The sequence below is a fragment of the Rana temporaria genome, chromosome 1, assembly GCF_905171775.1.
Source record: "Rana temporaria chromosome 1, aRanTem1.1, whole genome shotgun sequence".
NCBI classification, from domain to species: Eukaryota; Metazoa; Chordata; class Amphibia; order Anura; family Ranidae; genus Rana; species Rana temporaria.
The window spans coordinates 362,347,561-362,360,584 of NC_053489.1; the positions used below are offsets into that span (position 1 = coordinate 362,347,561).

The following is a 13,024-nucleotide window of genomic DNA, read 5'->3' on the forward strand; positions in this document are numbered from 1 at the left end:
GGTGGCACTGCACATGCTATCTTAATGGATTAGCAGCGCTTTGAGTTTTTTACCAGACTACTTCTGTAGACCAAAAAGGCATGTACTGTGGACCCCAAACGACATGCACTTTGACTTTTGTCGCTTTGGCAATATTATCTAATGCCATTTTTGTGAGGTTTGAATAAACAGTATTTTGCTTCTTTTCCTAGTATTACTGCAGTGAATGCAGATACCTCTGGACAATACACATGCAAGTACCTGAGCTCTCCCGACGTGTATGCAGTGATTAACGTAACAGGTAAGTTTCTCCATGTTGCTAAAAGCTCTAGTATTTTAATAAGCAAATGTATAACCTAAAATGGAAAGATCTTTCCAAATTTTTACATTTTTCTCCAGTAAAATGTATAGCAACTATAACCTAAAGTCTGCATCCTTAGACTTTAATCGTTGTCTGGATTCATTGTTTGCTGCTTTTTTCATGAGCCTCTTCGATTTCTCAGACCAATCTGCTTATAATTGTATCTTAAAGAGAGCCCATTGGGTCCTAAATGTAGTCTAAAGTGGTAATACTACTGTAGGCGCTTGTGATATTTTGCAGATTTTATTTTTTTCCCCACTGGAGTTGGCTGAATTCCTGCCCCAGGCTGTACAAGGCCTCTACAGCTACACTAAATGTTTAGCTCTTGACTTTATAGTATTAGGACCTACATCTGCCATTCGGCTTTCAGTTGCCAGAACATTTACTTTTCTGATACTCAACACTTGAATGTTGACAATGGGTAATTGTCAGTTTGGGCATGTAGGAGTCCTGCTTGCAGTCAGGTGGCTGCTCAGAACCAATAAAGTATTTAAATAATATTGCACAAGCTGCAAGTTGTGCACACTAACTTTTATCTTTGACCTTGCTTGGGGTGTGGTTGGTCACTTTAAGTAGGCTAATGTTTTGATTTTGCAACTACTACTTTAGCCTTTGTTGAATAGTCTTTGGGCTTTTTTAATAAACTTCCTGGACTTTATTGCTTATGGTGGCTGATACTTTACCCATCTTGCACATGGGCATGTACAGATCTATAGGGTGTGCAATTGTACAAAAGTTTGCTTTGCCTGCCCTGAATCTTTCTGGTGCAACAAATGAGATGCAATGCTTATATTCAATACTGCAGGCATACCTCACTTTATGGACACATTGGCGCCTATGGGAAATGTGTGCCAGGACAGGTCTGATTGGAGAATACATGTTCCCAGCCTAGCTAGAGAACTGACCACTATGTGCTCTCCTGCTTTGTGTGTTTGTTATATATAATCGCAAAGGTACTAGCAGGAACACCAGGGATTTCACATAAAGGAAAAGATACCAAGACAAGGATACTTTCTCGTATATGGTACAGCAGGCACATATCAGGAATATGAAGTATTTGAGTAAAAAACGCTTTAAGTTTTGGCAGGTTGTTGCTGTTTTTTACAGTGTAGGAAAAAATGTTCATGCCTGTAAAACGCATCTTCCTTTCAGTTGCCCCTCATGTTACGGCTTACAAGAAAACAGAACATGGCAATGAAGGGGACACTGGAGTTCTGACCTGCAAAAGTAACACCTTCCCACACGTAGAAGACTGGATGTGGTCAGTGGTTGCAGAAGATGGCATTAAGGTATGAATTTGGTTAACCATCAGTTGTGGGTTTTTTCCGTGTGTGTATTCTGGGAGCTCTCCTCTGCAATCTGCATGCATCACTTCAGCCGCTCCTAACACGCAGGAGAAGTTTGCCTGCCCCCCCCTAAACTGACAATGTGAAAGTTTCCAAGGGGGAGGCGGCGCTGGGGGGCTGTCTATTCCTTGAATTTTGGTCCTGGACTGCGCTTGGCTCTGTATTATACAGTATGTCAGATACCCACCTGCCTCCTGGAAATGTCGTCTGATCTGGGCAGGAGAGGGCTTTCTTTGTGCTTTTATCACCTGTGGATCTTGTGTAAAAGGGGCACTCTGCTTTTGTTTTTGGACACAAACGTGCACAAATTGTATCAAACGCATGGAGTTTCCATTCAAATCTATGTACCACAAAATTGCAAAGGACCCTTCCTCAAACTTGTACTGCGTTGATGTGAACAAAAAAAATGTATGAACCAAGTCATAACTAAAAACAAGGTAATCTATAGAGCTTCTACTCTGATCACCAGTGTTAATTTAGTCTCCTAAAATATTTTCGTCAACTGCATGTTTTCAGTGATTAAAGGGTCACTAAAGTAAAGGAAGCTATTTAGCTAAAAAGAAAAAATTCCTTACTGCAGTCCTGGTTTCATGTCCTCATTGTTCGTTTTTGCTCTGATGTTGCTGTAATCATTCTCTGTTCTGGACACTTCCTGGTGGAGCAGGGCGGCACGGAGGGGGGTGGAGCAGGGCGGCACAGGCAGAATGGCAGGGGCACGGAGGGGGAGGGCAGAAGGCAGGGACATGGAGGGGGGACACCGGGAAAGTCGGGTATCGGTACCAATACTAGTATTTGTATCGGGACAACCCTACTAGTAATGAGCAAACCGGAGGAGAACGTTTCCCCCCCCCCCTTTTTGCCTAGGTTCCCATTGATGCAATTTGACATGTCAAATCGCATGCCAAATGGGCCACTATTCCTGGCAATGGCATGTTCGAATTGGTGCGCTCTCGACTTTGCAGTGCCTACCCATTGCCAAAAGTAGCTTCTGTACTACTTTTGGCGACTACTTTTGGCGACAATTTCAATAGACCTCTGTGCAGGAACCCGCACGAATGTCTCAGAAATTGCCCCCGAAGTTGGCATGATGTGTGGGTATGAAATCATGTGAGTTTAGCTGAACTTGCACAATTTCAATGCTGCAGCAGTGTGAACCTAGACTTCAGCCTTTGTTTTGTACAAGTATATTCACCAGCTGTGCATAATTCAGAATGTATACACACCGTGTACCCTCCCATGGACTGGACTTTTTAGAGGAAACTTGCATCTGTATGCCTTTTTTACTTCTGCATAACTGCTCTGCCTCCTGGCAGAAATCCAACTGGCTGAATGGATATTTAGGGAAGCTTTGCTGCCTGTTATCTGGCACATAGCAGCCCAAACACTGCAGCAAAATGAGCTCATTAAACTTTTGGTACTGTGAGCTTTTCCATTTTATTATAAAATGGGTCATCTGCACTTAACTGTGCCAATGTTTGTTCAGATGGAGGCAAAGCTGCATATTTTTAGCAAAGTATGCAAATTGCTAAATATTTAGCCAGTGTAATTTTTATAATGTACTGGTAACTTGATTTGGCTGTAGGGAGTAGTTGCTCATTTGTGACAGACAAAAGTGGTGGTCCCTTTTATCTCCTAAAACCTCCCAATAATTCTACCTATTTAGTTTGAACCATTGCTGGCTATGTTGACCACTTGCCAACCAGGTCTTTTGTGGCACTTTGTTTAAATCAGTATTTTGTGCTAGAAAAATTTGAGCCCCCAAATATAATCTATAAATACATTCTATAAAGATATAATTTTCTGTGCAGAGACCCTAGAGAAGGGGTAGGCAACCATGGCACTCCAGCTGTGGTGAAAATGCAAATCCCCTCATACCTGTGGTTATTGGGGCCTTGCAATGTCTTATGGGACTTGTAGTTTCACCAAAGCTGGAGGGATGATGTTGCCTACCCCTGCCCTAGAGAATAGTGGTTGCAATTTTTTAAATGTTTTATTTTTCATGTGAAAGATGTTGCGTCGCGTAAATAGATGCCTAACATGTCATACTTTTTAAATTGTGCACGGTCATGAAATGGCAACAAATTACTATTTAAAAAATCTCCATAGGCGACACTTGAAAAATATATGTAAACAATGTGAACAAATATCTGCGCTAACTAAAAGTGAACTAATGTATTATATGAAAAAGCAGCTAGCACAGTCTGTGGATTCAGCAAACACATGTAAATAGTGCAGCACTCAAATGATATAAAGTGTCCAAGTATAAATCAATGCAGGGGAAAGTTGATAAAGCTGATAGACCTCCACCACAGCTTCAGTGTGAACATAGACAGAACACGCCACACAACCGTGCTAATCTGCTTACCAGATGGTAAAGGCAACAGGCGTATGGACTGACACTTTAAATAGTGCAGCGCTCAAATGATATACACTTTAAAAATGTTTACCGATTGCCTGATAAGAGTTGGAGGTCTTGCGCTACAATTTTTGCTCTAACATTTGCGGCGATGCCTCGTGTGTTTCTACACCAGTTTACATATGCTCACGTATGTGTTTGCTTCTGCGCACGGAGGGGTGGGATGTGTTAAAACACTTTCCTTCCGGGCCACTTCACAGCTTTCAGCGCTGTTGAACTTTTGAATGACCATTGCGCGGTCATGCTACGCTGAACCCAAATGAATGTCTGTGACGGTATTAGAATGATATCCCCGTCAAAGTCCTCCCTTCTTCCCATAAAGATAATCACCCAATATTCCACAAGGGGGGAATATTCCTGGAGTCGCCCAATAAGCCACACATGCCAAGCTTGCTGCTGGAACACCCTTTAATGGTTTTCTTAGCTATTTATACAGTCCAAGACATTAAAACAACAATGAGATCTCCACCCCCCCCTAATCACACACTAAGGCTAATTACTAAAACATTCTAGACAGGTCGGCACCGACCGATAATTATGTCTAATCACTGCACATTCCTTAAACAGCATAACAACAAACCACCTTCACACACTTGAGTTTCCTAGGCAGACGTTTCGTCCCTGCATGCAGCTTGACACCTATTAACACCTCTGAGCATCAATAGTTTTTAGACAGTGTTATCACAATTAAAGGCCTTTCAAAAGCTAGCCTTATTTAACATATGAACAGTCTGTTACACAGAGAGATGAGGCACACATGAAAACCTGTTACCTCTAACCCACAGCATTAAATTAGCAGGGAGAATTAAACTGAAGCATATATAGGCAATTGCATCACAGTCGGGTTTTGTTTTTACTTCTCGCACTATCAGCGTGAGATAAAAATAGCAGATTGCCAGCTCCGTTTACTTCCCGCGATCAGCTGATCAAGTGGTAAGGGGTCAGGATCAGCCCCTTGCTCAGATCAGCTGAGTCTTGTGGACTTGCTGATCAGAGCGTGCCCCTCAGATGCATGCAGGCAGCTCATGTACGGGAGGACATACATAGGGGCCGTTATGGCAAATTAGGCCTGTGCTGTGGGCCTGAAAAAGCAAACGTCCCTTAAAATACACAGGTTCTCTTTGGGGGTGTATTATGGCCCAGTAACCGGAAGTGACGTCAAGCGCCATCAGGTGCTCCAAGGGCAAAGATGTGGCGGTCATCTTAACCTAACCTACTTGTCTCCATACCCAGCTAACGACCGTTTTGGTTCATTCCTGTGTGTTTCACCAACGGGCCAGGTAAGCCCAGGGATGCATCTCCCACCACTCTAAAAGTAATTATATTGCAAATCCACCCACGTGACCACTTTTATCAGAATTAACCAAAGTAAAGAAAAAATACTGGGGTTATTGCAGCTAGCAATCATACCACTGTCTCTTAATGCTCTTTTCTATTGAATGTCTAAGATTCCTGCCACTTCAGGGTCTCTTGGGCAAAACTATTTTCCAATATAAAGTTATTTGACCATTGGGAGTGCTGTATTATACTGTACCTACTATATGTGGTGCTGTGCTCTGCAACAGTATAGGAGACTTTTGCTGCTGTATAAAAACAGATGCCGATTGAGAGTTTCTCAGCCATTAAGGGGAAGACTTGTATTATCAATGAATATAAAGCATCCTCGGGAGGAGGTGCAAATTGTAACCTGCACCCGCCTCTCTGCCTAGGAAGCGTATAAATGGTTAACAGTGAACCAGGTTTTTATTCGGCAGCAGACGGGAAGTTGTCTGTACTGCTGCCAAACTGCTGTGTACTGTATGTAGCATATGATGCTGCAGAATCACTTGGTATTTAAAGTAACAGGAACCCTGGACTTCAGTAAGAAGACATTTTTGGAATCCTGCTTTGTGTGACTTGTGCATGAGTAATGCATGGTGAAGTTTGGATATTGAGAATGGGGGAATGTTCTGTCAGAAGATTTACTGGGAAATATCTAAAGTTCTTGGTAGGGAATTGCCACGTTGCATTTGACCTAGAAAGGGTCAAATTTAGTGTAAAAGGTAACTCAATTCTTTCTGTTCAGTATTGTTTAAGAAATTGGGATACAATGGTTAAAGTGCATACATGTGTGCATATATTTAGCTTTTGCATTTTCACTTTTGAAAGTATGTTCACTTGAAAAGATGACACGATTGAGTTCAAGTGATTATTTTTTTCTTTTTTGCTCTACAGTCCATAGTGAACGGGAGTGAGGACCGTTATTACATAAAGTCCACTGGAAATAAGACAGAGCTACGTATTAACCAGCTGGAAATTGAAAGAGATGAACGTCAATACATTTGCAATGGATCAAATATACATGGCACCACTGGGGCCACCATCTCTCTGCATGTGCGCAGTCGTCTTGCTGCCCTCTGGCCATTTCTTGGCATCGTAGCTGAAGTTCTGATCCTAGTAACAATCATCTTTATCTATGAAAAGAGGAGAAAGCCAGATGATGTGCCTGAAGGTAAGACTATATTAATATAAATTCCTAATAATAAAATACTATTTCGCCGGAATAGTGTCCATGGTATGTAAATTTTTATTGGAGATATAGATTTTTTTTTTCTTCTCATAGTCGAATTGGTACTTAAGTTCCTACTAGTCCTACTAGTCTTTCTGTGTATCACTGTAGTGAACTCATTGTTTCTCTTTTTGAGCTTCTGGACATGTGAATTCTTTTGGTAAGATGGAGCTTGAGCCTTTCCTGCTTTGCTTGGTTTAGAACATCTGCTCTGCTCTATTGAACCAGTTACCATGGTGCCTACTGCTGTCTTATCCAGGCTTTTAATCAAATATTTTTTTCTTTCCTTTCATAGATGAAGATGGTGGATCTGCACCTCTGTAAGTACTAAGATTTCACTGATTGGGTTAAATGCTTGTAGCTTTTTTTTTTTTTTTTTTTACCTTTTCTACTTGCTTTCTGAGTGCCCCATAGTAAGCGGCTTGCTCCCATATGTGCCCATTTATATAGTGTGGCTTGTCCCCACTCCCTGCTTATTGGCTGTGATTGACAGTGATTTGAAATGACTCCTGCTCGTGTATCTGAAGTATTGAGGGAGAGGGCAGTGATGCTGCTCAGCGCTGGATTAAGATGGGGCTTGGGTAAGCATAAGGTGGTGGCTGGGGAGAGCGATCCATAAGGTAAAACTTTTTTTATAACCACTTTAAGTTCCCAGTGTTGGACTTTAAAGTATCCTAAAAGATGGCAAAGGTTTTAAGTGTCAAAACGATAACCCTTTTATACTGACCCCAGCACACTACTTTTAAAGGCTTTGTAAACTTTCCAATTGTGTTAACTACGTCCTCAAACTGCAGAGGTCATGCATCAACCTGTGCGGTGTTGTCTAGTATGCGCCATGTTTAACCAGTTCCCGACCCCCGCATGTACATATACGTCCACAATATGGCACGTACAGGCACATGGGCGTACACGTACGTCCTCGCCTATTAGCGGGTGGGGGGTCCGATCGGGACCCCCCCCGCTACATGCGGAGGTCGGGTCCGCTCGGGGAGCGATCCGGGACCACGGCGCGGCTATTTGTTTATAGCCGCTCCGTCGCGATCGCTCCCCGGAGCTGAAGAACGAGGAGAGCCGTGTGTAAACACGGCTTCCCCGTCCTTCACTATGGCGGCGCATCGATCGCGTCATTCCCTTTATAGGGAAGACACGATCGATGACGTCATTCCTACAGCCACACCCCCAAACAGTTGTAAACACATACTAGGTGCACCCTAACTCCTACAGCGCCACCTGTGGTTAACTCCCAAACTGCAACTGTCATTTTCACAATAAAGAATGCAATTTAAATGCATTTTTTGCTGTGAAAATGACAATGGTCCCAAAAATGTGTCAAAATTGTCCGAAGTGTCCGCCATAATGTCGCAGTCACGAAAAAAATTGCTGATCGCCGCCATTAGTAGTAAAAAAAAAATAAAAAATAAAAATGCAATAAAACTATCCCCTATTTTGTAAACACTATAAATTTTGCGCAAACCAATCGATAAACGCTTATTGCGATTTTTTTTTTTACTAAAAATAGGTAGAAGAATACGTATCGGCCTAAACTGAGGAAAAAAAATGTTTTTATATATGTTTTTGGGGGATATTTATTACAGCAAAAAGTAAAAAATATTGCTTTTTTTTCAAAATTGTCGCTCTATTTTTGTTTATAGCGCAAAAACTAAAAACCGCAGATGTGATCAAATACCACCAAAAGAAAGCTCTATTTGTGGGGAAAAAAGGACGCCAATTTTGTTTGGGAGCCACGTCGCACGACCGCGCAATTGTCTGTTAAAGCGACGCAGTCCCGAACTGTAAAAACACCTTGGGTCTTTAGGCTGCATATTGGTCCGGGGCTTAAGTGGTTAAACAAACATCTGACACAGGAATGTAAAGACTTAAACAAGCCATAAATGATTTGACTTTCGTGTTGGGTGGAGGCGGTGTTCTCCTGGCGCGGGTAGCCATCCCTGCTGGGAGAACACAATTGCTAGCAGCTTAAGCTGACTATCTCATGCTAGAAATCCAGCATACTGGTTGTACTGCAGTCTCAGTGGATCAACAATTTAGTCAGCCTGCCCATGGATGGTTTGAATCTCGGCTTGGACCTGCTGAACTGTGCAAGATTCGAACAATCTGTAGCCGGCTTTACTATAGGCTGTGTACAAAGCAACAACTGACACAACATGATCAATGTACATCTTGTGCAGATGAAAATTACAAGGCGGAGGTCGGAGTGTGTAAATCTGACAAGCTGCTTTTTGCCACCAGATTGTTTGCACATGCCCCTGTTACACTTGCTTCCATACAGCCGTAGCCATGATCCTAGTAGCAAAATTTGAAGCCAAACAAAGTAGTAGAAATGATCCAAGTGGCTCTACAGGTGAGACATCAGGGGTCTTTAAACAGAATAGAGGATGACTCTCCTAAACGGGCATAGATGGCAATAAGACCCCTTTCACACTGGGGCGTTTTTCAGGCGCTTTCACGCTAAAAAAGTGTCTGAAAGAAGCCTCATCTACAATCCCAATGTGAAGGCTTAAGTGCTTTCACACTGAGGCGCGCTGCACTGGCAGAGCGTCTAAAGTCCTGCAAGCAGCTTCTTTGCAGCGGTGAATACACCACTCCCAAAGCACCCATTGAAATGGGAAGCGCCTTGACAGCAGTGCTTTTAACACTTTATTTGGCCACTAGCGGGGGATAAAAGTGCTAGAAAAACACGGTAAAGCAGCTCTTTACAGCGTTTTTCAGGTGCTGGCAGTGTGAAAGGGCTCTAAAAGAGAAGCATTCTAATCCATCTCTACTCTATCAATACTAAAAGTCATTTTGAATTTTCTCTTGCATATCTGAATAGCCCTTCAAGAGATGAGAAAATCCAACAGTTTTCCGTTTTGCCTAATAACCATTTATTTTTAGTATGCTCTTATTATTGGTACCCATATATGGTGGTTGCTTTCCCACTCCAAAACAGCCTTGAAGTTTAGGGCACAGTGGGAATAACTTGTGAAAAACATATGTTCATTGTAAAGCTTGTCATACAATAAATCTGCAGAAAAACTGAATTTTATTCGGTCTATAAAGACAACTATTCAGAGTTTTGAAAGTTAGTCTGCCATTGGTGAGCTTTGAATGTTATCCGGGAAATCTATTTTATGAAGTTGAGGTGATGCTTGTTGGGCAAATGGTTCTAGTAAGACTTTGTATATTCTGTTTAGGATAAAGAAACGCTTGCTTATAGTTGGAAAATAACATCCAACCCTCCTTCGTAACTATTTTTTATATATTATATTTTTTTTCCCCTGACTTTTTGTAGGAAAAGCAATGCTGGTGCAAATAATGACACTGTGCGACAGAGGAACTCTAGCTAAGATGCAGGTAAGGCGAACTTGCTCATTAAGTACATGTAAAATATTGTGTGTGTGTTTTTTAGATTCTGCTCATTTGACCTCTCAAATTCTAAGCCTGGGGTGTTTGTTGGAAAGCAGGAACAGTTGATGAATTATGCACTGACAGTACTTTGAGCCCTCTACATTGATAATCATAAGCAGGTTATACATGCTGAATTTTGAGTAGTGTTTAGCTATCCCTACTTTTTTTTTTTTTTTTTTTTTTTTTTCCTCCCCCTTCTTTTTTTCCTTCCATTTTGTTCTTGCTCGTCCAAGTGGTAGAAGGCGATGCATTCTTGACAGCAATACCCAATGAGAGAGTTGGTTGGCCAGGTCAAAAATTTGGTTGGTGGGCAATTTATTCTGAAATCCTAGGACTTTAGTTGAGACCTGCATGGGCCCCAAGTTTACTAATGAATGTGCCTGAATTTTATTTGCCTCTTCTGTAGCAAGTCTGAGCCAACCTGTCCACAGACAGTAGTGTGTTGTCGCCCCCCCCCCCCCCTCTTCTACTAACACTCCCTGAAAATGGATGTACATAGTTAAAGGGGTTGTGGTGTGTGTGTGTGTGTGTGTGTGTGTGTGTTTTTTTTAAATGTTTCTTTAAGCTAGTGCATTGCGCTGGTTCACTTTTTTTTTTCTTTTTTTTTTTTTATTCCCTTCTAAATGTGTTTTTTTTTTTTTTTTTTTTTTTTTCTGAATTTCTCACTTCCTGTTCCTCAGTAAGCTTGCCCCCGTCATCCGAGCCGTTCTGGCTGGGGGTTAGTCAGCTAGAAAAGCTTACTGAGGAGGAAGTGAGAAATTCAGACAAACATTTAGCAGGGAAATTGAAGGAAAAGGTAAGTGAACCAAAAATGCACTAGCTTAAAGGAATCTATTTAAAAAATAAACGAACCTTTACAACCCCTTTAATTGGAGGTTGTGTAAGTTTTCTTAGTTTTGCCTCTTTTAGAAGACCTCAAAGCATAACATTTTGGATTCTGCTTTCCAGTCTACAGTGACTGTTTTGACATCCTACTGAATTATTTTTATAAGTATTGACTTTAGTGTTTTTAAATTTGATTAGCTGGTGCACTTTCAGGGCATGCATGTTCCTTAATTGGGCCGTGTGGGGGGCATTTTGCTCTTGCCATTTATGGGCCCATAAATACCAAGAGCAGTAAGGCTGCCAACAAGCCGGCAGCCATCCACCTATATCCAGACTTGCATTCGGACTTAATCTTGGACTCTTGCTTTTTTTTTTTTTTTTTTTTTTTTTTTTTAGGCTACTGGTCTTCCTCTCCCTTATAGGCACCACATTCTCTTATGCTGTGGTTTTGCAGAATAGCTTCAGCTTATAAACCTAAAAGGACAAAGCTGTTTCTCTTGATCTTTTACCTTTTTTTTTTTTTTTGTCTAATTTCTAACTTGGCAACTGAATCCTATTATTTTTTGTTTTGCCTTTCAGGTGAAGACTACTACTCCTAGAACAAGCTCCGGAGTTTTGCACTCAAGAGTTCATTGGATTCCCTGTCCCATGACCTTTCAAATATAATTGACAATTCCTCTTGTGTTATGTATCTTGTGTAATGCCTGGAAGACATTGGCTTCTAGCCATTAGCTATACTGCTGGACTTTATGTACATGTGGTTCTAGTTCTGCTGACAGGGGCTACTTCTAGATACTGGTGTGAATAGTTGCTAAAGGCTTCTGGTGCACAAAAATTTAAATGGGTTCAGCTGTGTCAATGCCACACTTTTCCCCCTCTGTGACCTATATGATTTACTAATTCTAAATATTTTGTATGTGTTACAAACTATTACAGACAGCATGCGATGTGCATGCAACACTTGTATACTTTTTTTTTTTTTCCTGTTTGAGTTTGCAGAGTAGGAAACATTTGATTTATTTTAATTTTTTTTCTCACACAATCTGACTAATTTTGTTATAAGAAGTTGACACTGGATTGTAAATTTGTGTCTGCAAAGAAACACCAATAAAAATGTCCCTCTTTTATTTGTGCAGTTTTCCGATTACTTGCATGCAAGACCTCTGTAGATTTGCATGCATGTACTGTCAAATCTTTGCAGTTCCAAGGCATTTTGGAAATCTCATCCTCCCTGTATCTTTTTTTTTTTTTTTTTTTTTTTTTTTTTTTATTTAACAATAAGTTGTTTTTTTTTTTTTATTGAGGGGAAAAATCAAAATTGAGTACAAAATTCAAGAAGATGCTTGAATACAGCAAATTAACACACATTGAACATAATTCTTATATACTCCAGGAAAGACCATTTTTATATAGAAGAGAAAACAAAACAATCTATACAAATGCATAGCGGGGGAGGAGGCGTAGAGTAGCCTTCAGTGAGAGGATCAAATATCTGAATCATCTAATAAGACGTAAAGGGGCGGATATCAAAGCCCAATAAAGAATGAACATCAACAGTCTACAGTAATGAGTATACAGACCATAGTCTAACCCTCCAGAGATGTAAAAAAAATAGTGACCTAAATTAAAATGACAGCTTTGTCCATTATCTAATTGTGAGTACTGATCAAAGTACCGGAATAACACCCAGGGTGAGCACAACTGATTAAATTTTTCTGATAAATCCCTAGCAATGGCAACCGTTGGTGGATGTTCCCTTTGGAGCGAAACCATTCAGAAATGGAAGGAATATCCTTTGATTTCCAAAGCCTGGGAATCAGAATTTTCACTGCATTCAGCAGATGCCTAGTCAACCAATTTTTATAACGTCGCTTAGAGCAGTCTGCTATATGCAGTAGGCAACAAGCAGGTGTGAGGGATTGCAGTATCCGTGATGGTTTTAATCAGTTTGCACACCATGTCCCAAAAGGGGACAATCCCACCAAATATGAACAATGGTGCCCCGGGCTTGCTCACATCTCCAGCAGAAGCCAGAGGACAATGGGTACCACTGTTTGATTTTGTCAGGTGTAGCATACCAGTGCGTTAGTTTATAGGACATTTCTTGCAATCTCGTACCAATAGAACATTTATGTGCGAAA

General features: G+C 41.1%; 1 protein-coding gene across 1 annotated transcript in view; it reads left to right on the forward strand.

The window, feature by feature from the left end:
• Positions 1-12,010, forward strand: part of BSG (basigin (Ok blood group)) — a 35,970-nt gene extending 23,960 nt beyond the window's left edge. The window contains exons 4-9 of the mRNA XM_040322064.1: positions 192-280; positions 1,493-1,629; positions 6,317-6,593; positions 6,946-6,970; positions 9,943-10,004; positions 11,463-12,010. Coding sequence (XP_040177998.1) covers positions 192-280; positions 1,493-1,629; positions 6,317-6,593; positions 6,946-6,970; positions 9,943-9,997 — 583 coding nt within the window. The 3' untranslated portion in view covers positions 9,998-10,004; positions 11,463-12,010. The remainder of the gene's footprint in view (positions 1-191; positions 281-1,492; positions 1,630-6,316; positions 6,594-6,945; positions 6,971-9,942; positions 10,005-11,462) is intronic.
• The last annotated feature ends 1,014 nt before the right edge of the window (positions 12,011-13,024 follow it).